Here is a 23,639-nt window from a genome sequence, read left to right on the forward strand (position 1 = left end):
AGAAGAGCAAGTATGGTGGATTCCCACACCAAGATGCTATGTCTGGATCCAGCCTCTGGCTAGTATGTGTCAGATTTGAAGCCCTCCCATTCCAGCTTTGGCTGCTGAAAAGGGAAACTGGTCTTTTTTCCTTCACCCCAAAGCCTCCTGACTGACGACAATGGGGAAAGCGACTCTATTCCCAGCTTCAATGTTTCAGGGCCTTCTCCCCCCCCCCCGTGAACAGCACCAATGCCTACCTTGGATACTGTTCACAAAGTTCGTAAGTAGTGGCAGAGTGAGATGAACATTAGCAGTTTCGCGGCTGCCCTGTATACATCACTGCATATGCTTAGGATAACTTCAGCCTTTTACCCCAGCGTCAAAACTTTCCTTTGTCTACAGTGTGTCCTAATGTGCAATGCATTAGAAAGGAAACCCTAACCTACATTCAATAAATCACTGTGTCAAGATCCACTAAATCAAATATAGATGAGTAGAAATGGAAACTACTTAGTGGTTGCTTTTGAAAAGAAATACTGTGAAAATAGAATTAGAATCCAACTTCCAAGTCATAATTAGAAGACACTGTACCATTTTACACGCCAATGGGGGCTGCAGGAAGCGGCACGGGCCGGGCCACCTCTTCCTGCAGCCCCCATTGGCCTGGAACGGCAAGCCCCAGCCAGTGGGAGCTGCGATCGGCCAAACCTGCGGACACTGTAGGTAAACAAACCGGCCCGGCCCGCCAGCAGCAGGCCACGTGCCAAAGTTTGCCGATCCTGGATATAGAGGATATATTGTATCTGTAAGACATTATATATGGAGAATAGGTGAATTACTGAATAAAACTTAGGGTACTTTAAAAAAAAAAACCCACACAAATGAGCATCCAATCCTCCAAATTCAAGATTTTTTTTCCAATTCTGTACTTCTGTTTTACAGGAGAATTGTAGGAATTGATGCAATTTTAGTAGGGCTAGGAAACAATGAGTGATAAAACTTAGTTAGAGAGAGAAGTACAAATATTAGCATGGCTAAATTGCAACATCTCTATTTGCAAACAGATAACAAAGCTACTTCACATTGAAGACAGATTAATTAGTGGCTCAGTACAACATTTTTCAAACACATTTCAAGTTATTAAAGACTATAGCATAAGAATGACTAAGAACATGCTAAGTATTAATGATTCCTATTATTATTCTTTAAATACCTCAAGGAGCATACACCTAGTCAGAATCTTTGCAAAATATGCCAGTGGCTTGGATTAGGTGCTGGTTTTAAATAAGATTGTTATTAAGTTAAAAGAGCGTACACAGTATGCTCATTCACAATATTTGTGTTTAAGACTAGATTTAAGTATTTATGATAAATTATTCAATTGGTCTCCCCTTCTAGATTTAGGGGAAATATACATGGCACAGGAAGGGACATGAGTAACCAGGGACTTTACCTACAATGTTAACAAGTAGTAAATCTATCCCTAAAATATGAAGTTTTGGCAATACAGCAGTATGGTATATTTGACTTACCACCGCCACAGCATCACTAGAAAGAACAGCATTAATATCCAGCACCGTATAGTAAGCTATGTTGGTCAAAATATAGATAACCGTCACAATGGGCATAGAAACTGCAATAGCCAGTGGCAGATTCCTGATGAGACAAAAACAGCAAATAGGCTTGGGAAAATTCTAGGTTTTTAAAAAAAGATTTCAACAGATATCAATATTTATTTTTAAGTATTTTTAAACTGTTTATCTATTTACATGTCTACAGTTGTGCAAAATTATGGGTTAATTTTTTTTCCCTATTATAAAATAGATTTAAATTTTCACAGTTGCAGAAAATTATGGGGGAAAATCAGACAATAATTACACTAAAAACAGATTCAAAAAGTTAACGCTTTATCACCGTTAAAACACAAACTGTCAACATCACATGTCAAAGTAATATCCTTAAATGAAACTCTAATAAGGTCTAAGTAGCATTTTTCTTACTTTGCCTATCTGTCAATGTCAGATATCAATGGAAATATCTAAGTTATTTCCAGCTAGAATAAGCAGAAACATTTATCAAATGTAATCAAACTGAATGCAAGCTCTTCCTCTTTCAAAAATCTGTCAAAACAAAACAAAGTTTTGAAAAAATTGTCACTCGTTCAGGGTGGCAAAGCCAGCAAACTGGATCAATTCTTAGAGAGTGACAAACTCCAAGTCAGCCTCTTGCATTTGTTGGATTTAATATTTTAAAGAGTCATTTACCTTTTAAAAAATAATTTAGCATAGAGTAAGGATTTTTTCATTACTGACTTAATGACACTAAAAAGGGATTCAACACCATTACGATGTCATCACTATCATAAAGTCAAATTGCTGTGGCAAAATGTCAGTGCAATACAAAAGTAATTAAAAACTCTTTAACTAACAGACCATGATTCTTGGGACTGTTCTCCTAGATAGTGACTAATGCAACACTCATGGTTCAAAGATCTGAGCATCGTACTGGTTAGTGGCTGAGATCCATCCAGAGAGCAATTACTTACTTCAAATACCAGTTTAAGCTACAGTTTAATGATGTGAAACAAGAACAAAAGGAAAGTACCAGCTCCACAGAGAAGAAAGGAGAGAAAATGGGGAATATATTATAACTACATTCTTCTCAGCAATAGCAATAATTTTCATTGCACCAAAGATTAACCAATATAATTATATCCCACCACACTCTTGGAGAACAAGGAACAGAAGGATCATTCCTGAAATATATATTACTAATAGACATTTAGTAACAATCTAGTACCCCAGTGTGATGGGGCGGCTGAAGAAGGGTTAAAGCAGCCTTGCGCAGGCTGCGCAGAACCCAGCCAATTAGAAGAGGGCTTTTTGAGCCAGCCAATAGGGAGAAGGCTTAGTGGAGCAGCCAATCAGGGTCAGGCTGGCCCATATAAGAAGGGCTGCTGAGCAGAACAGAGGCAGTCTTTGCTGGGAGGGCAAGGGAGGAGGACTGGCTGCCCTGTAGGAGGGTTGAGAGAGAGAGCACCACGGACAGAGCAATGCTGGGCAGGTCAGGGGAGCAAGAGGGAGCTCTAACCTGATGGCTGCCAGACTGAGGCCCTGATACAAGGGCGGAGAAGGTGCTAGGGCTGCGGGGAAGTGGCCCAGGGAAACAGATGGTGGAGTAGGAGGAGGGGCAGTACATGGCTGCTGGCTATAGAGTCCCTGGTCCGGGACCCGGAGTAGCGGGTGGGCCCGGGTCCTCCTCCACTTGCCACCCCACTTGCCACCAAGGGGAGTGGCCAGTGCATGCAATGCAGTTTGCCACTGAGTTGAGTGGCTAGACCAGAGACTGCAGTTTGCCACCGAGGCGAGTGGCTGGACTGAGCACTGTCAGGTCCCCCCAAACGGGGGAGAAAACTGAGTGGGGCACAGCCGGAGGGCTGTGTCCAGAAGGACATGCCGCGGGCCGGGGAGCAACATGGGTGCTAGAGGTGGAGGCGAGAATGACAACAGACGAGACACTACTAGATGAGGGCGTGCTGGTGAAACGAGAGCTAATTCCCAGGACGGCCAGCAGGAGGCACTTTGGTGGTGAGGCCTGCCCCATTACACCCTGGCAGGAAATGGAAAACAGAGAGATGAGATGCCTTTAAAAAAAAAAAAAATCGAACACAAAACTACAGAGGGGTATTCATCTTCTCCCATTAATCCCCTAAAAACTCTATGAATGCAGAAGGTGGAAGAATCAGGGTATTTTCAAAACTAGAAAGAACCTTCAAGTCCAAACCTCAATGTCTGATACAACTTTAAGCCCAAATTCTTTGACAAGAGAATGTAAAATACTGTATGTGGCTTCCCTGTGAGTATCCTAAATATTAATCAGAGGTTGCATACTATCTCTCACATGACTGCCTTCCTACACCTTGACCTGAAATTCACAAAGGCATGGCTAAAAGGGAATGCTAGAATAGGAAAAATTATCTGCATACCTGAAAATTTCCATTGTGCAAGTAATAAGGTCCACAGATCCATTACCATGAGTACTTCAGCCTGCGTTCAGACCTGTCATTCCCTAGCATCAGATGAATGCACCACCTCCTGAAATTCCCTCCATCTGAGAAATTCCACAGCCAAGATAATTCAAAGCTACTTTTTTAATTAGAGATTGTGTTAAATATACTTTGAGGAAATACACAAATTTCTCCTACGGCAGTGCATGGTATATTCTACCTAATCACAACAAACCCAAATACTGGGCTGTCAGTTTCCATCTGTATTGTGGATGATCCATTTGTCTCCAGAGTGAGCTGAATCTGTGCATCTTATTACACAGAAAGATAATTTTCAGCTAAGCACAGACACATTTTTCTATTCTTCTTCATGCTAAAGTCTACAAATTAGAGCTGTTGATTAATCGCAGTTAACTCATGCAATTAACTCAAAAAAACTAATCACGATTAAAAAAAATAATCGCAATTAATCGCAGTTTTAATCGCACTGTTAAACAATAGAATACCAATTGAAATTTATTATATTTTGGATGTTTTTCTTCATTTTCATATATATTGATTTCAATTACAACACAGAATACAAGGTGTATATTTTTTATTACAAATATTTGCACTGTAAAATGATAAACAAAAGAAATAGTATTTTTCAATTCACCTCATACAAGTACTGTAGTACAATCTTTGTTGTGGAAGTGCAACTTACAAATGTATATTTTTTTGTTACATAACTGCACTCAAAAACAAAACAATGTAAAACTTCAGAGCCCACAAGTCCATTCAGTCCTACTTCTTGTTCAGCCAATCGCTAAGACAAACAAGTTTGTTTACATTTACAGGAGATAATGCTGCCTGCTTCTTATTTACAATGTCACCAGAAAGTGAGAACAGGTATTTGCATGGCACTTTTGTAGCCAGCATTGCAAGGTATTTACGTGCCAGATTAGCTAAACATTCATATGCCCCTTCATGCTTCGGCCACCGACATGCTTCCATGTTGATGATGCTCGTTAAAAAAAAATGCATTAATTAAATTTGTGACTGAACTCCTTGGGGAAGAATTTTATGTTCCCTGCTCTGTTTTACCTGCATTGTGCCATATATTTCATATTATAGCAGTCTGGGATTATGACCCAGCACATGTTGTTCATTTTAAGAACACTTTCACTGCAGATTTTACAAAACGCAAAGAAAGTACCAATGTGAGATTTCTAAGATGAACTGTCCCAGTCTTTAATCTCTCCTCATACAGAAGCTGTTTCATATCTGGCAAGCAATGGAAAAGTTGGCCAGACAGTGAGGGACCCTGATAAGCTTTACAAGATATCATTCCCCACCTCATGCTCCAAGTCGTGACACAGAGGCTGCAGGTCACTTTATTTACTGTTTCCAGCTGCAGAGAAGCTGATCACCAGCCCACCAAACTGACTTACCATAGACTCATAGACTTTAAGGTCAGAAGGGACCATTATGATCATCTAGTCTGACCTCCCGCATGATGCAGGCCACAAAAGCTGACCCACCCAATCCTGGAATAATTCTCTCCCTTGACTCAGCTGTTGAAGTCCCCAAATCATGATTTAAAGACTTCAAGTCGCAGAGAATCCTCCAGCAAGCGACCCCTGCCCCATGCTGCGGAGGAAGGCGAAAAACCTCCAGGGCCTCTGCCAATCTACCCTGGAGGAAAATTCCTTCCCGACCCCAAATATGGCGATCAGCTGAACCCCGAGCATGCGAGCAAGATTCTCCAGCCAGACCCTCCGGAAAAAAGTTATCTGTAGTAACTTTTAATATCCCATCATTGACCATTGTTACTAATTTCCAGCGATGGCACGTTATTGACCTATTGACTAAAATCACAAATGAGATATTTCTGCGTGTAGGAGCCACTCTGCTAATCCAACTTTGCCAAATGTGTTTTGATGTTCATCTCCCCTTTAGTGGGTAGTACACACAGACAGAAGACTCCACCCAGGATGGGAGAATCTCTCTCCAGAGTAGGGTTGATTGTGTTCTTCCCAGTTATCAATCAGAGATGTTGATTGACACGACCTCTAAACAGATCTGTTACCAATGGAAGGAGCAGTGCTCTGAGACATCAGTGAATTATTATGTTTCAGCTGGTGGATGCTTTGCTCTCTTTCTAGTACCCATTCTCTGAACTAAATCAGGGAATGGTACAAAAAACACCCCAAAACCAACAACCCTAATTCTCTGCATTCACCAGTTGTGGGAGCAAATAATATACAATGGGAAGTAGATCTCTAGCTCTCATGCTCATCCCATGAATGAGATAGGGCAAGATGCAGGAGGAGTACCCAGAATTAGTGGATAGGTATCATATCCACTATAGATTTTTGATCTGTGTTACCACTTGTTTTCCATTATGGCAATCCTCTATTACAAGTCTTCTGAGATGAGACCTTTTCCCTGATGCTATTTATCATCTGTCCGAGCCTATAACTGACTTCCTTAGTGTCGTGCATTTCTTGAATCCAAGATACTCCAGAAACCGTACCACTCTGTTTGTTTCAGCTTCCTCTCTCTACAGAACCCCAGTCAGAAAAACAGTCCAGAAAGAGAAGCAAATTTCCTTTTTCCCTAAAGCCTATACTATTGCTATCCTGGAGAGACCCTGAGAACACATGTAAGACGGTAATGGGTGAAGTTGGGGAAAGAAAAAAAGGCTGCCATCCATCTGCAAAACATAAGAACTGTCCAAGGACCTAAAATGGGACTGTCCTCAAAGAGGTTAGTCTTATTTGTCTCTCCTCCCCAACATGGACCCCTTCTGGGTGTCTCAAGAGAGATCTGGGAGTCAACAATGGGCTCCCATAAGCTCGACCCCTTTGTTGCATGGGATCCACGTGGGGCAGATGGGTCTGTTTCCCCTGGAGGTCTCAGCATAGGATATGAATAAGGGTCCCTGGGGGGGATGTTATAGAGGTGGCAGCAGAGGGTGAGAGTTGGGCCCAAATACCCCTTACTGCATTCTGGTATTGGTAGGGTCCATGTTGTGTCCAGTACCCTCCACCTGACCTGAGGGGTAGGAGAGATTCAGTTCTGCAGTCAGAGGTATGGCTGCCAGTGTGATCTATATAGGGATTTAGGCATGATCCTCCATTTGGCATGCTGTCTTTCTGGCTTCACTGCCCCTCATGTAGATAGGGGAAGAGAGGATGCTTGCCACCGGAGCCTGTTCTTTTCCATTTCTATGTGCCTCCTTTCCTGCCAGGAGAGGGGGCTGAGGCAATCCAGTCTGGCCTTGGCTGTATTTTGCCCAGCAGAGTTAGCCTCTCTAATCCAACCTGGCTCCTTTCCTGCCCAGGGAAAGTTAATAGCGGTGACCTTGCCTGGGCTAAGCTGCGAAGGACGTTGCATTCTGCCCACACAACTGGACCAAGCTCCCCAGTGAGACAGGCCTTTCATTTTGCCTTTTCCTCAGCTTAGCTCTGCTGCTAAAGCCTGCAGGGGCACCAGCCACTGCAAACACCTCAGAAGGGGAAGCAGAGCTGAGGGGAGTTTCCCCAAAAATCAAATGCAGTTCTAGGACATGGCTGGGAATTAGACAGACACAGAGTGACAGAGATTCAAACAATTCAAAATTAAGAATTTTCATCAGAAAAGCTCTGCAGCCAGGTGGTCTGGTTGAACCTGCCCAGCACCATGGAAGCGGGGTGGGGGTGGGGGGGAGAAATGGAGGAAGGACATTCTCCTGTTGCCATTGACCGAGAGGTCTGGTTCTGCCCCCTAACTGCAAGCAGCCTGAAGTACCCATTGTAATGGATCTGTGGACCTTAGCACGAAGAAGAAATGCAGACATGTCACCTAATGAAACAAAAAAGCTGGAATGGCTCTTCAAGGGCATTAATCTTCAAAAAAAAAAAAAAAAAAAAAAGCCCAGGGACCTTTTCACATGTAATTGTGGACTAGAACTTTCACAGCACAAGCATGAGACAGGATGATTATGGAAAAATTCTACCATACTCTGAAAGGAACTTCAGGAGACCAAAACACCTCCTTATTCTTTTGAGCATTAGTATAATATGGGCAACTAGAATTTGAAGCTTGCTTTATGAGTGAGAGTCACTGCCAGGAATAAAGCCTGCTGCATTAGAAACTTGAGCTTATGAATAACAAATAGATGTAAATGTTAATTAAATTAAATGTTCCTAGCAGAAAGCTTGTTTTTACATGAAATCCAATAGAAAAAAGTTACTTAACTGTTAATACAGCAGAATATTATCTTTAAGAGGAAGGTGGAAAGATATTGCAATAGCACTCAAAAGGGAGTTTTTAAAATAAATGTTCTCTGCCAACAGATGCAGAAAGACAAGATGACTAACGTACACACAGTGTTAAATCTCTTATAGGTAGGTGTACACCACTCACTAGCAAAGTGGTTAAAAAGAGACATTGTCAACCTGAAATCTAGTCAGTTAAAAGAGATGGTTGCTAATTGTCATTTTGCAACAACAATTCTTAAAGGAAATTCTCCTTTGCTCTGTGAAAGCTCAAACAGGGCAAACTGACTAATAATGCATAAAGCAAGCCAGCTGGGGAAAAAAGGAAACCTCTCTCTCTCTCTCTCTCATCTTTCAGCTATAGCAATCTTAGCTGTTACATGTAATAGGTAAAAATTGTCAGACAGATGTGAATTTTACATTAACCATTTCTGTTTAAAGACTGAGCTACACAATTAACTGACTTGTCAGGTGCACATTTGCAGCATTCACCTGTGCGTGGGGATTATGTTTTGAGACTTTGAAACTGTCATGGCAATTGCACAGATAAAAACATTGTGTGCACCATTTACACTGCAATATTACAGTCTATTTGTAAAGAACTATCCATGATACGTAACAGCAAAGTAACGATTGCTAATCAACTAGTATGCCGTAGTCATCAGGGCTTCCTTACTTTTAAAGTGTTTCAGCCTTTAATAAACCTTACGCTTAATAATCCTGTGTTGGTGATCCAGTATAAAGTTGTGAGAGTTGTGTGTCCATACAGAGTAGTTCTACCATAATCAAATTCCTTGTCAGCTCAGAACACATTTCAGTGAAAAATAGTCACTACCTTAGTGACTTAAGAACTGTCCAAGTTTAATGAAATAACATCCTTATTAAAAAAAATGGATCCTTTACCTTTCTGGGTTTTTTATTTCTTCTGTTACAAAATTAAGGGTATCCCAGCCTGAGTAAGAGAACAGAGCAGAATACAGTGCAAGAGAAATGTCTCCTAGGTCCCAAGAAGATCCCTCAAAGGAGTTCTGAAAGTGTCCTGAATGTCCTGTGTGTTGGGGGAGAAATACATATATACATTATTGTATGACAGTAAGTAAAAATGTTTTTTAGTTTGATATACAAAATTGCAAAACAAGCCAAGGACTAGGAATTTTGACATTCCTTCAAGATCACTCACTGACCCATCCTTCCATTCTGCCTATTATAGCCTTGAGAATAAGCAGGGCACTTAATTTTATAAAAATTCGACTCTATGGAGAACTCAGAAAGCATTATTATTATGCAATAAATACCTGACCTGTTCACAGTAACAGCAGAGACAGAACTGAGGGACAGTGAAGTACAGGCTTGTAACCCAAAATACAGTTCAATCATCGTTGTAACAGCATTGGCAGTATCCTTTCGGCTCAAGCCAATGTATACAAATGAAATGGTACAATTCTATGGGTCATACCATCTCTGAAATTCTGAACCACTTTGTTTGTGTGTGTCAAAACTAAGCCTTTGGGGGGCGGGGGGGTTGGTAGGCAGGGATTACTCTTTACAAAATGCACGCAGATTCATAAAATCAGTCATTTATCCAAATGGATAAATACCTGTATTTAAATTTTGTTAAAGTTCTGATTTATTTGATGAGTTATAGTTACTTCATAGGTCCAGACTACTATCCATTACATTGTAAACATTTAAGTGCATACAAAAAGATGTGATGAGTCAATGAATATGTGCATATTAAGAGGTAGGCCAATTTAGTTTAAGTATCAAAAGGGCCAAATTGATAGCAATTAAGGGAACGTAAAAATGTAATTAAATAACAGTTGGGAGAAAATCTTCCCAAGTACACTTAAGTCTTGTGTGCTATCAATACTGTTGCGACTAATATAATTTACGTCACTCTTCAACTTGGAGTGATTTTTTTCCAACATGTGCTGACATTGTCAGCACAGTGGCAATACAATAGCAATATAAACAGTTTATAATATTGACTACAGGAAGGCGAGTTACTATCTTGTACATTCCAATGCCCAAATATATAGCTATAGTTCTAAACACCTTGTACTTTTTACAGCAATAGGCTGCTATTTGTAGGGTGGGAAAGCAGTTTATAAGGCATTGCCAAGGTTGACCAGCCCAAATATTTGAGTCCTTTAATGTGTCACTGCACCTCTGTCCTCCTCAGTATCTTGGATGACACTGAGGAAGATGGAGCAACAGCCAAGTTAGGAGCAGGGAAGAAGGTAGGCAGCATCCAGGATGTCAGTGGTAAACATATTAAGGTCAATGGAGCAGCTGATGGTGCAGAGGTGTTTTGTACTGAAGAAGTGACACACTGTGCTCATATAGGCACGTTCTGTTCCATACCAGTCCAAGAATAAGGAAAAAACATGGGTTACAGTCCCTCAACAATGACTTCACTCTAAACACACAAAGTATAATTTGGGCTAAAGACACATTTTTCATATAATTTAAAATTGGGTTGTGTACTTTTTTAAGCCAATAAAGAAAGCTTCCAAAATACACAGGAGTAAAACTCAAAAAAAAGTTTGATGGAAAACATCTTTAAACTAAAATATTACGACTAATAAGAAAAAGAACCAGCAATAAACTATTTAATGCTGAACAATAAAGAAGAGAAGTCAGGAACTAAGTAAGCTGGGCTGATACTCCTTCTATAGATGCAGTACAGTCACCTTCAGAGGCACACATCTAAGTGTATAGCTCCTTTTAAATGGCTTTGAGTCCGTTCAGCTTCACAGACAAATATCTGTGAAGGCATACTTCTGAAGAGAAGTATTGCAATTGTACAGTTTTGTGTAACTGCACATTTTATCCAAAATCCAGATGACAAAAAGCTTAGATTGAGGTTCACTGAACCTAACAATATGATTTGTTTACTAGTCGGAGAGATCATCTTTCTCTATTCATACCGTATTTTGCAAGTTCTGCATGTTGCTGCTTGCTCTTTCATTCCACTAACCATTCCAAACCAGAGGGTGTAAAATTGCTTAGGTGTGTTAGGCCAATTCAAGTATGATCTTCATTCACAACATTGGCCAAGTTGTTAATATCTGGATGGATATGTTGGACCTTATTGCTTAATAGAGATATCTGGTATTACATAAATATAAATTTAACATTACGGATTAATTTAAAAATACTGTTTTGCAGCTACTATGGATATTCCTAATGAAAACCAAACTGATTATTCCCCAGCCTTATTGATACATACCAACCTTTAATTAGTTTTATAAGCTTACCCTGGCATAGTTTAACAATTCCTGTTATGATGATGACAATAAGGGCAATGACTTTAGCATACGTGAATACATCCTGCACCCTTGTTCCCCATTTAACATAGGCACAATTTATAAATGTTAGAAGACCTAGGAGACAAAAAAGGAAGTTATGCATGATCTTTGTTAAGCACAGATTTTAATTACTGTCCATGTCAGTGTATAGATGCTAAATTTAAACTATGCTAAAATAAGCTTAAGAGCCTGGGAAAATTAAACTAAGCAATGTTTACTGGTACTCACAACATACTGTCTTACTATTATGCATTGCTTAATTTATGACAAAAGAACAAGAGTGGGGAACATCAATTCTAAAGACATATTGGATTCTTTTTGCCAAGGACAGGAAGAAAGACCCTCCACCACATGTCAGACCTGCTGGGCCTGTTCCCATTTTCCTGGTTTTACCCCTCACTCTTGTGGCCCCGTTCTGCAACTATCATTCAAGCCAAAGGCCGCAGAGAATGTCCTCTCATTTTATCTTTTACAATAATGTTCTGGGTCACCTCAAAACTCCTTTAGACAGATGTAAAAAATGGTAAGTTAATTATTTTGCCCTTTTCTTGGTAGCTTGAAGATTAGTTCAACATCCAAGATAATTTCACAGGTTTTATAGTCTTTAAAATATGAAATTTGGAAAGCCAACAGTTGAAAAAGACAAGGTTAGAACAGATCTGACCAATTAGCAGGGTAAGCTCCACAGATAAGGCAACATTTGACTGATAGGAAATTGTTTTAATTAAAACTGGTGTTAGTGTGATGAAAATGGAAATAAGGAGTCATCTTGGGGAACACAAATTCACATTCCTTTATAACAGTACTTTAAGATTGGTTCTTCAAAGAGTTGAGCCCCTCTGGCTATAGACAATGTATTCTTTTACTTAAATTATGTAGAGATTACCATTTTATTTTCCTTCAGCATTAGCTATTCTCAGACTGCTCAACTCTAGATGATACTTTACAACATAAAGGCACATAATATTTGGACCACATTAAGTAATGTTGTCTAACCTGAGGATATTTCCCAAATAGCTCAGTAATAGCCCTATTTGACAACTTTAAAATAATTTGAAAACATTCAGTTCTGTCTCTTTGGGAATACACTCTCCCCCACCCCCGCCCCCGGTGAAATTAAAGGAAGATTTCTAATCTCACAAGTATTCCAGCTAATTGTGGCTGGCTAAGCAGCAGTTCTGCAGAAAAGGACCTGGAGATTACAGTGGACGAGAAGCTGGATATGAGTCAGCAGTGTGCCCTTGTTGCCAAGAAGGCCAATGGCATATTGGGCTGTATTAGTAGGAGCATTGCCAGCAGATTGAGGGAAGTGATTATTCCCCTCTACTCGGCACTGGTGAGGCCACACCTGGAGTACTGCGTCCAGTTTTGGTCCCCCCACTACAGAAGGGATGTGCACAAATTGGAGAGAGTCCAGTGGAGGGCAATGAAAATGATTAGGGGGCTGGGGCACATGACTTACGAGGAGAAGTTGATGGAACTGGGGTTATTTAGTCTTCAGAAGAGAAGAGTGAGGGGAGAATTGATAACAGCCTTCAACTACCTGAAGGGGGGTTCCAAAGAGGATGGAGCTCAGCTGTTCTCAGTGGTGGCAGATGACTGAACAAGGAGCAATGGTCTCAAGTTGCAGTGGGGGAGGTCTAGGTTGGATATTAGGAAACACTATTTCACTAGGAGGGTGGTGAAGCACTGGAATGGGTTACCTAGGGAGGTGGTGGAATCTCCATCCTTAGGCCTGGTCTACACTAACCCCCAAATTCGAACTAAGGTACGCAACTTCAGCTACGTGAATAACGTAGCTGAAGTCGACATACCTTAGTTCGAACTTACCGCGGTTCAGACACGGTCCACACGCGGCAGGCAGGCTCCCCGTCGACTCCGCGGTACTCCTCTCGCCGAGCTGGAATACCGCAGTCGACGGCGAGCGCTTCTGGGATCGATTTATCGCGTCCAGACCAGACGCGATAAATCGAACCCGGAACTTCGATTGCCAGCTGTCGAACTACCGCGGTAGTGTAGACCTGGCCTTAAAGGTTTTTAAGGCCCGGCTTGACAAAGCCCTGGCTGGGATGATTTAGTGGGTTTTGGTCCTGCTTTGAGTAGGGGATTGGATAGATGACCTCCTGAGGTCTCTTCCAACCCTAATCATCCATGATTCTATGACTTTAGAATTGCTCATGTAACCAAATTTATCAGATCATCTCTCCTCTGATTGCTGTTGCTAGCACTACACTCAACAGTTCGCAGTATTGCTCTATTCTTGTGTTCATTTTTTCCTCAAATATTTTAAAATATTAAACAGCTCCTTCCCCCATCCTAAGTACCATCTGAATATTCAGGAATTATCTAACTGTATCTTCATTGTTTTTCTACAATTCAGATTAATTTTTGCACTATCCAGATTATAATTAATCTATTTCAATCCTGCATTTTAGGCACTTCCCCAGATGCAGATATTTGCACTAGCAAACAATATATGGTTAGTGAAATTCAATTGTATTTTACTAAGCTTTCTTACTGAAAAAACATGGTATTATAAGGGTATCTTAAACAATGTAGTCACATTGATTGATAAAGTGATGTAGTGGCAAACCAAAACTAACTAATATACAATGCAATTTTCTGGAATAAAGTTCCTTCTCTTATATAGGTTAAAGCTTGGTTAAAGAGCTACAACCCAACAAGGAAAAAAAGGGGGGCAGCACATGGAGATAGGAATGTACTTAGTCCAGTTACCCCATGGAAGAATAATAATTCAAAAATAATAAAAAACAAGGGTAATGATCCCATACAAGTGTGAGACTTGTGAACTTGAAAAGTTGGCAACTGAAAAGGATGAACCACATTTCCTTCAACTTGTCAAGACTGGGAAAAACAGAAGTATCAAATTTCGAAAACCATGACTCTAGCAGCTCCTGAGAAAGACTCAGGGGAAAACAACTGGCATCAGATCTGCCTTCCAACATAAACAAACAGCTGTTTTTGTTACTCTATAATAAACAATACTTATGTGAACAGGATTTTTTATTCTAGCCAACAGTTTTTAGGTAGTGATTTTCCATATGCAAATGATTTTTTATGAAAAATTTTCCTATTGCAAAGATGTTAGAACATTTGGTCTCTGTTTTCATGACAATTTGATTGTGAAGTGCTGTCCTATCTCTGGAGTTTAAAAAATCTAATTAAGAATCTGGACAAATCAAACCATTTCATTTTTAGACTATGCTTTTTTCTGGTTACTAAGAGTATGTCTACACTTACCTTGGATCGACACTGCGGCAATCGATCCACTGAGGGTCGATTTAGCGGGTCTAGTGAACACCCGCTAAATCGACTGCAGATTGCTCTTCTGTCGACTCCGGTACTCCACCAGAACGAGAAGCGTAAGGTAAGTCGACGGGAGAGTTTCTCCCATCGACCCAACGCAGTGTAGACAATGCAATAAGTCGACCTAAGCTATGTCGACTCCAGGTATGTTATTCACGTAGCTGGAGTTGCGTAACTTAGGTTGACTTAACCCTGCAGTGTAGACCTGCCCTAAGATTACTTCTATCAATTTTGTTGCAGCTGTTGTCAATTTGCTAGCTTATATTGATAGCATTGTAAAGTGTGCCTGTGCATTTTGAGATAATATCCCATGATAGTAAAGATTTCAGAAGTGAGTGGTAAAGTGTCACAACATTTGGAATTTTCAGGAAACAGATGATCTTGCAGTATATCAGCTAGTAAACGATTTGTATTTGTTACTATGTATATTGGAAAACAAAATCTCCATTTTTGCACAGAAACTATCCCCAACAATGTTCAAACACACTGCTTATGTTGGTTTTCCTTAACAAGTTAGTACCCTTCACAGATTTTATTTGATTCTCAATTTTAGGTTGCAAGCTGCTGCCAAGTAGCAAGGGAGGACTTCTGTAGTGACAGAGCTACACATAAAAGTAGTGTAGTGGGGTGAGTCCTAGCAAGGAAGTCAAGTGGTTGAGGGCAGGATTTTAAAGTACACAACTGATTTCTAAAACAAAGCTTTTCTGCAAAGGTTTCGCCCTGCTGCCATAACCACAAAGGAGACTGATTTATGAAATTACCTCTCCTTCTCCAAGATAGACACATGTTAATATCTAATGCTAGGTTAATCAAGCATGAATGCCATAGGCTCTTCAGCCAAAAACAATGTGTCTGTTTTTCTCTCATTTCTGTCTTTAACGTAAGAACAGTTATACTGGACCAGACCAATGATCCACATAGCCCAGTATCCAGTCTTCCAACAATAGCCAGTGGCAGATGCTTCAGAGGAACAGAACATGGCAATTTACCAAGTGATCCATCTCCTGTCATCCAGTCCCAGCTTCTTGCAGGGAGAGGTTTAGGGAAACTCAATACATGGGGCTGCATCCATGACCATCTTGGCTCATAGTCATTGATGGATCTATCCTTCATCAACTTATCTAATTCTTATTGAACCAAGTTATACTTTTGGCCTTTACATCATCCCTGGGCAATAAGTTCCACAGGGAGAACGTAGGTTGTGTGATCTACTTTCTTTTGTTTTGTTTGTTTTGTTTGTTTCTTTTGTTTGTTTTAAATCTGCTACCTATTAATTTCATTGGGTGACCCTTGGTTTGTGTGTTATGTGAATGGGTAAATAACACTTCCTTATTCACTTTCTCCAGATCATTCATGATTTTATAGACCTCTATCATATCTCTCCCCTTAGTCGTCTCTTTTCTAAGCTGATCAGTCCCAGTCTTTTTAATCTCTCCTCCAATGGAAGCTCTTCTTTACCACTTAGAATGTTTGTTGCCCTTTTCCAATTGTAATATATCTTTTTGAGATGGGGAGATCAGAACTGCATACTAAGTATTCAAGGTGGGGTCTTACCATGGATTTATATAGTGGCATTGTGATATTTTCTTTCTTATCTATCCCTTTCCTAATGGTTCCCAACATTGTTAGTTATTTTGTCTGCTGCTGCACCAGAGCAGACGTCTTTAGAGAACAAGGACTCCAAGATCTCTTTCTTTCTTGAGTGGTAACTGCTAATTTAGACCCCATCATTTTGTACGTATAGTTGGGATTTATTTTTTCCAATGTGCATTATGTTGCATTTACCAACACTGAATTTCATCTGCCATTGTGTTGCCCAGTCATTCCGTTTGGTAAGATCCCTTTGTAACTCTTCGCAATCAGTTTGGACTCAACTATCTTGAATAATTTTGTATCATCTGAAAATTTTGCCACCTCACACCCTTTCCAGATTATTTATGAATATGCTGAACACCCTAAATTGTTGGCAGACCTTGCTATTTACCTCTCTCCATTATGAAAATAGACTGTTTCCTATCTTTTAACCAGTTACTGATCCATGAGATCAGTTTCCTTATTGTACAAAAGGGGATTTTCAACTATCAGAGCCTTATAAAAAACATGTAATTTACAATCGTAGGCACGAAAGGTATTTTCTCATCTGTATGAGAAGGAAAGATTAGTGAAACTTTACTAACCTACCCATGGTGGATAAACATTTTTTTTTTTTAATCAAAAAGTTGGATTTTTAAATTTAAATTTGAAGTCACTGGCTAAGTACTAAACCAGCTTTTGACAGCAATAGCCTCTTCTGCAGGCGCTGAGAGAATATTTTCTTCATTTAAACCAGTTCAGTTGAATAACTAGAGTTCAATCAAAGTTGAGAAACTGTTTGGAAGTTGAAAAAGCTTGTTTTTCACTTCCAAATCTATAAATAAAAACAATGAGGATGAGATCTACTTGTTCTAAAATCTTGAAGGACCTGGTGACCAGAAACAATCAGTCCAATTCATTATGTACAGCTAATACTTTGTTTTATTAAATAGTTTTAAATAAGAAAAATAATCACAGCATATTTCTCGTGTATCCACCACACTTCAGATAATTTTATTTAATAACAATTTGAAAATGCTGATTTTGTGCATTTTTAATTTAATGTCAATGTCTTCTAAATGCAGCTAGACACAAATCACAAACAATTGATCACTCTGTAATAAATAAATGTCATTCATCTAAAAAAAGTGTAAAAATTAAGAATCGGAATAAATGTATATTAAGATATAGAATTGCAATAAGTTAGAAAAAAGTACCAAAATTAGTATAAATTTAGTATTAATAAAGACTATATTTAGTTGCAAAACACCATGTTTTAACAGTTATACCAATCAACAAGAATCAATTTTTCTTTAGGAAAAGAACTGAAAAGTACAAATGCAAAACAAGATTAAAAATCCATTATTTTAATCAAGGTTCCCTGTTTACGGATTTAAATAATTATAGAAACCACCTTGATTTAAATCAATTCACCCAGCACCCAACTAAAAAAAGAAAAAAAAAAAAAGTTACTTGAGTCCCAAAAGATAGGCCTCTGTCAATAAAGCTATTCCCTGAAAGTGAAGTTTATAAGTGAATAGTGTGTGTTTGAAAGCACACAAGGTTTCTAATAAGAAATTGAGTTTTCTGGAAGTCATGGAGGGAGGCAGAGACACACAGAGAAAATTACATAAACCTAGCGTTTCTGTTTAAAGATGCCACTGCTAAATTCTGCCAGCCATAATTAAAAATTCCTCCAAGAAGAATTAGGACTTGAGCTAAATTTTAGCTAAGAGTGAAAGATCTTGCCTTTAAGATGTCAAAATATCCTTGTCATGCAAATCCAATCTATGTTGATTACCTGGAAACCATTTCCTTTCCTTACTCTAACTCAGGCATCGGCAACCTTTGGCATGCGGCTCGCCAGGGTAAGCATCCTGGCGGGCCGGGCCGGTTTGTTTACCTGCCGCGTATGCAGATTCGGCCGATCGCAGCTCCCACTGGCCACAGTTCGCTGCTCCAGGCCAATGGGGGCGGCGGCCAACACATCCCTCGGCCCGTGCCACTTCCCGCCGCCCCCATTGGCCTGGAGCGGCAAACCGCGGCCAGTGGGAGCCGCAATCGGCCGAACCTGCGGACGCGGCAGGTAAACAAACCGGCCTGGCCCGCCAGGGTGCTTACCCTGGCGAGCCGCGTTCCAAAGGTTGCCGATCCCTGCTCTAACTCAAACCATTCTAGATTCAGAATGCTACAGTTCTGGAATCTAAACAGGACTATATGTAATAGATGTTCACGGTCAAGATAATAATCGTATTAGTTGTCACATAATACTTACATATACAGGCAGCTGCGATGAGACGACAGGCAACATAAGGAGGCTCACAAGAAGGGAAGACAGGCTGCACAATGTAGTTAGCAAAGGTTATTGCAATAACTGCCTGACTAGTTGGCTCAACAATTAATAATGAGGTCCATAAGCGAATAAAAGCAATAAAGCTCCCAAAGGCCTCCAAGATATATGCATAGCTGGCTCCTGACTTGGTAATAGTGGTTCCCAGTTCAGCATAGCAGAGTGCTCCAAACACTGAAAAAATCCCCCCGATTGCCCAGATTATTAGCGACAATCCATAGGAGGCACTGTAGATGAGAACTCCTTTAGGTGAGACAAAGATACCCGAACCAATCATGTTGCCTACAATGAGGCTGATTCCATTAAGCAAAGAGATTTCTTTCTTCAGCTGCATTGTTTCTTTGTTTCTTTCATACATTTCACAGCTGTCACTTGAATCTGGCTTGCCCGCTTCCTTGATGGGAGAGTATTCAGCCAGTGAGTTATGAGCCACTGTACCATTTGCCCTTTCTTCCATTGTGGAATTGTTGTGTATTCTCTATAACATCAATCCCAATCTAAAACAAAATTACAGACAGCTAAAAATTAATAACATCAATAACTTTTTGTCTAACCCGTCACATCAATTCTTCTTTCTACTTGGAGCATAGGACTGACTTGTGTAACCTCCTCTTGTGTAATATCCCTCTTTTGCTACCTTGTGCTATGTGATTTTGAATAAGGGTAAATCTTTGGATGGTAAAACATGACATTTGAACAAGTGACAGTCTCAAAATATCTTGGAAGAAAAAGGTGAAAAGAAAAATACATGGTGCTGATTTGCAAGGGGGGAAGTTGTGGGGAAGCACAGAGCAGAGAAAATTCAAAGGTCATTGACACCTGTCAGTTGAATTGAAAAGATCAAAAGGGGCAATGGAGGTGTATAAGGAAAGAGAAAGCGTAGTACGAGAAAGAATAGAAGGTGGAAGTCGTGAAGATGACAGGTTTATTGCAATATAAAAAAAACCATATTTCAATAAGTTTCATTCTTTCCTCTTCCATAACTAATTGTTTTTAAAAGCACCCAAGAATACAGAAGTGGAAAAAGTGTGGATAAAGTTTCTGAATGGTTCACATTTATTTTCCGGGACTTCAGAGTTGAACATCTTACATCTCAAGTCTCCAGAGGATCTTACCCTCCCTCCTTCTTATAAAGGATCACTGCTGGCCTTAACACTTAGACATAAGATGATACCAATATCAACAATTCTGAAATACAGACACAATATAGAAGTTTAGAGATGAAACAATCTGATTAAATACAAATGGATTTTTAATTTGCATTGACACTAGCTTTCATTCAAAATCTAACTTCTGATTGGATTATCAGAAGTTTCATAAGAGCGAGCCTACACCTTTCCTAAAAATGTGCTATCATTTTCGTATGTCTTTGCCAAGCACTAAATCCTGAGTGCACATTTCAGGGGCCTACTGCAGAGCAGAAAGATGCAAGTCTGGGTGAGATTTGGCAAAGCAGTTGCTCTAGCAGAGAAAGCAACTAGTTTATCTTGGATTATATTTTCTTTATAACAGAAATTTAATTAGGGGTATTTCATTCCAAAATTAAACTTTTTATCTTGAAATTGATCCTGGCACTAACCTAGTAAAGAGGGAAAAGGCACATACAAAGTATTTATGGTCTGATTTTCAGTAGGTCCTACATATAATTATGCACACAATTCAGATATTTGTGCCTGAAATTAATTAATAGATGCATCTACCTGGGCATACAAGTATAAACACACTTGTCCATGTATTTATGGTAATTTGCACTCACTTTTTGTTCATGCAGTTATAGATCCTTCCTTTTGAAAAAAAATCAAATCCTTACTTTGTTATATTGTCAACATTATATTCTAAAATGTAAGTTAATTAAAACATTCTGAGCTAATATACTTAGAACATATTCTTACTCTTTCAAGCCATTTTAAATATTTTAAACCAAATAAATATGTAACCTACACGGAAATGGAATGTAAGCCATTTACTAGAATGGAATATAGCCCATTCACATTATGTCCAGTATGAGCCTTCTATCTCTTTGCATAAAAGAAAAAAAAAAAGAAAAATTCAGTAAGTATACAAAAATAGTATTATTTACATAAATTAAAATATTGACTGCATTTGAAAGACTATTATATTATCAAATAGGTCTGCTGTATCATTGCAAATCCTCCCTTAAGGCTTTTTTAAAGATTTAAAATATTTGTTTAAAATGTTAAACTTTTATTCTGTCAGAGCAAACAGTAATGGCATAATACAGTCAAACTCAGTCATATTTGGAAAAGTCATCCCACACAGAAACATCTGTATGACAGAATATACCATCACAAGTAAAAGAAAAGAGCTTCAGGAAAAAAAATTATTAAAAAAAAAAAAAAAAGGATTTATTCTCCCCAAATGTTAAGGGTTCTGAAAGGTTCAGGATTTCCCTCTTTCCCCATAGTTATCTGGCATTTATTTTCAGAGGAAAAAAGCCCAACCAGAAAATAGATCATGGAAAATTTGCTCCAATATAGCCATACACTCACAGCATGGTAGAACATAGCCTCTTCCCTCACTGAAACCTAGGAAGGGGAGGCAAAGCTAGGTCTGTTTATTTCCTTTTAGCAGGGAGTGAGAAAGAGTCTAAGGCCCTAAATCATACCAGCTCTTCTACATTCCTGTCAGTGCTGTAAAAACTATTTGGCGAGACGATGTTGACATTCAAGGATGTTATTTGCTAGTGAAGATATAGGTAAAAGCTTTCCTGATTGAGAGAGCCTACCGAGTCTTGAGGAGCTAATTCTACTTTAATTATAAAGCACTATGGAGGTGGATTTGTTTAGTCTAAGTAACTTCATGTATGCTAGTTTAATAAGCAGTCCTATATTTGGAAAACTTCTCTATCCTCTTTTATCCCACCAAGAAGCCCAGCTCACTGGAGAAATGACTAGCTGATGCCAAGCTTAAAGTAAGTTTCTGAGGGAATTCACATACACATAGCAAGAACTTCCATCACAACAATAATCAACATCAGTAGTCTCTTTTGACAGCCAAGTCAGTACAAACTAAAATTTCATACAGATAATGACTTGTTTAAACCGGTCTATATACTATACACTGAAATGTAAATACAATATTTATATTTCAATTGATTTATTTTGTAATTATATGGAAAAATGAGAAAGTAAGCAATTTTTCAGTAACAGGACACTGTGACACTTTTGTATTTTTATGTCTGATTTCGTAAGCACATAGTTTTTAAGTGAGGTGAAACTTGGGGTATGCAAAACAAATCAGACTCCTGAAAGGGGTACAATAGTCTGCAAAGGTTGAGAGGCACTGCTCTAACTCAATGAGGATACTGAAACCATTGCTAGGACATCTAAATGCTATTTTGAAAATATTGGGTATTTATTCTTAGTTTTGTATAGTCAAGTTATAAAATAGTACAATATTTTAAAGCCCCCATTTACATTAAGAAACAAGATATGTGCAGCAAGAACTCATCTTAAACACAATTTCAGGAAATATTTGCAGTGTTTAAGGTATTCTTACACTGGCCAGTATAACTGCTTCTATTGAAACAGCTTTCAAAACATGGCCTGTTTCATTGTGTAGACAGAGTCTTAGTGACTCAACAAACATTTTGATGAACTTATTCACACACAAAACCTAATCCTGCGGAAAGATAGTGGATTTAGACTTTCTGTACCAACTCAGAACAAAAGCCACACAAGTTTATGTTCAAATGCTAATCCCAGAGACATATTTAAATAGCTGGAAACCCCTGGTCCAGCCACAGTTCAAATCCCTTCACTTGCCCTTGCCACCACCACAAACTTAAGCTCCTTGCCTACAAGATCCTACACAACTTAGCTTCTCTGTTTTTATCTATTACCATGCTCTGCCTTGCTCAAGACAACTGCCACAATGTCCTCTCACTCTAGTCTACATTTTCCCATATAGCCCTTTATGTGGAGAATCTCACATTGACAGTCTGCTCCCCATCTTCAAGCCCCTCCTGAAGTCACAATTGTAAGTGTTTACTAAATGGTAAATATTGCAGAAAATGTGGTATTAATACATGCACATAACAGTTCACTCAGTGAGATACAAGCTATCCTCTAGTCTTATTTTATACTGTCAGTTATGACCGGCAGACCTTCAGGGCAGGGACTGCTTGTTTGTCTATATAAATATCTAGAATGCTACAGATAGTGTCTCTACAAACACTACACCTAATCTTAACTGGCACCAAACTTATCAGTCTCCATGTAACCAAAGAGGAAGAGTGTAGAATATGGAAAAATATTAGTGAACAAAACTGAAGCTGTGTCAAAGTTAGAAAAACACATACTGAGAACTGAAAATATTTACTAAAACCCAGGTTTCTGCCCGAGGCCATTATTAGGCAGAGAAAATAGAAGGCTGTGAGAGAAGGAGGAGACAAAGGTGCAGTGAGGTGTTTTCTAGTGCATAACAATTCCAGGTTCATACTCCCCAGCATGCCCATTTAGCTCCAAGCCATATACCACCAGCATGTCAGTGGCACAATGTTGTTTTATTGCTGAATGTTATTACTCTCAAATGACCTTCTAATAATACCTTTAAAATCACTTTGGTATCCTAAAGGCCACCAAGCAGGATACCTCAGTGGGAACCCCAGACATGGAATTTTATTTCCTACAGAATTTTAAGAGGCTGGATGTAAGGAAATATTTAAAAGTAAGGAGTAAGATCTTTCCCCAGTGGAAGTCTATTTGTGTGGCTCCTGCTTTATAGATAAATCCATGGTAGTTTACAACATATTACAACACTACCAAAAGACCCATGAACTTCAGTTAACTACAATTCAAAGAAAGGTTAGGGGATGCTAACATTAAGTC

At 39.2% G+C, this 23,639-nt stretch overlaps 1 protein-coding gene across 1 annotated transcript in view; it reads right to left on the minus strand.

Moving 5' to 3' along the window:
- Positions 1 to 19,246, minus strand: part of SLC7A6 (solute carrier family 7 member 6) — a 37,155-nt gene extending 17,909 nt beyond the window's left edge. The window contains exons 1-4 of the mRNA XM_065416421.1: positions 18,715 to 19,246; positions 11,490 to 11,615; positions 9,133 to 9,277; positions 1,515 to 1,638 (exon numbers count right to left, since the gene is read on the minus strand). Of these exons, the coding sequence (XP_065272493.1) occupies positions 1,515 to 1,638; positions 9,133 to 9,277; positions 11,490 to 11,615; positions 18,715 to 19,246 (927 nt within the window). The remainder of the gene's footprint in view (positions 1 to 1,514; positions 1,639 to 9,132; positions 9,278 to 11,489; positions 11,616 to 18,714) is intronic.
- Between the last annotated feature and the right edge of the window lie 4,393 nt (positions 19,247 to 23,639).

The sequence above is a fragment of the Emys orbicularis genome, chromosome 14 (assembly GCF_028017835.1).
Source record: "Emys orbicularis isolate rEmyOrb1 chromosome 14, rEmyOrb1.hap1, whole genome shotgun sequence".
Classification (NCBI taxonomy): Eukaryota; Metazoa; Chordata; order Testudines; family Emydidae; genus Emys; species Emys orbicularis.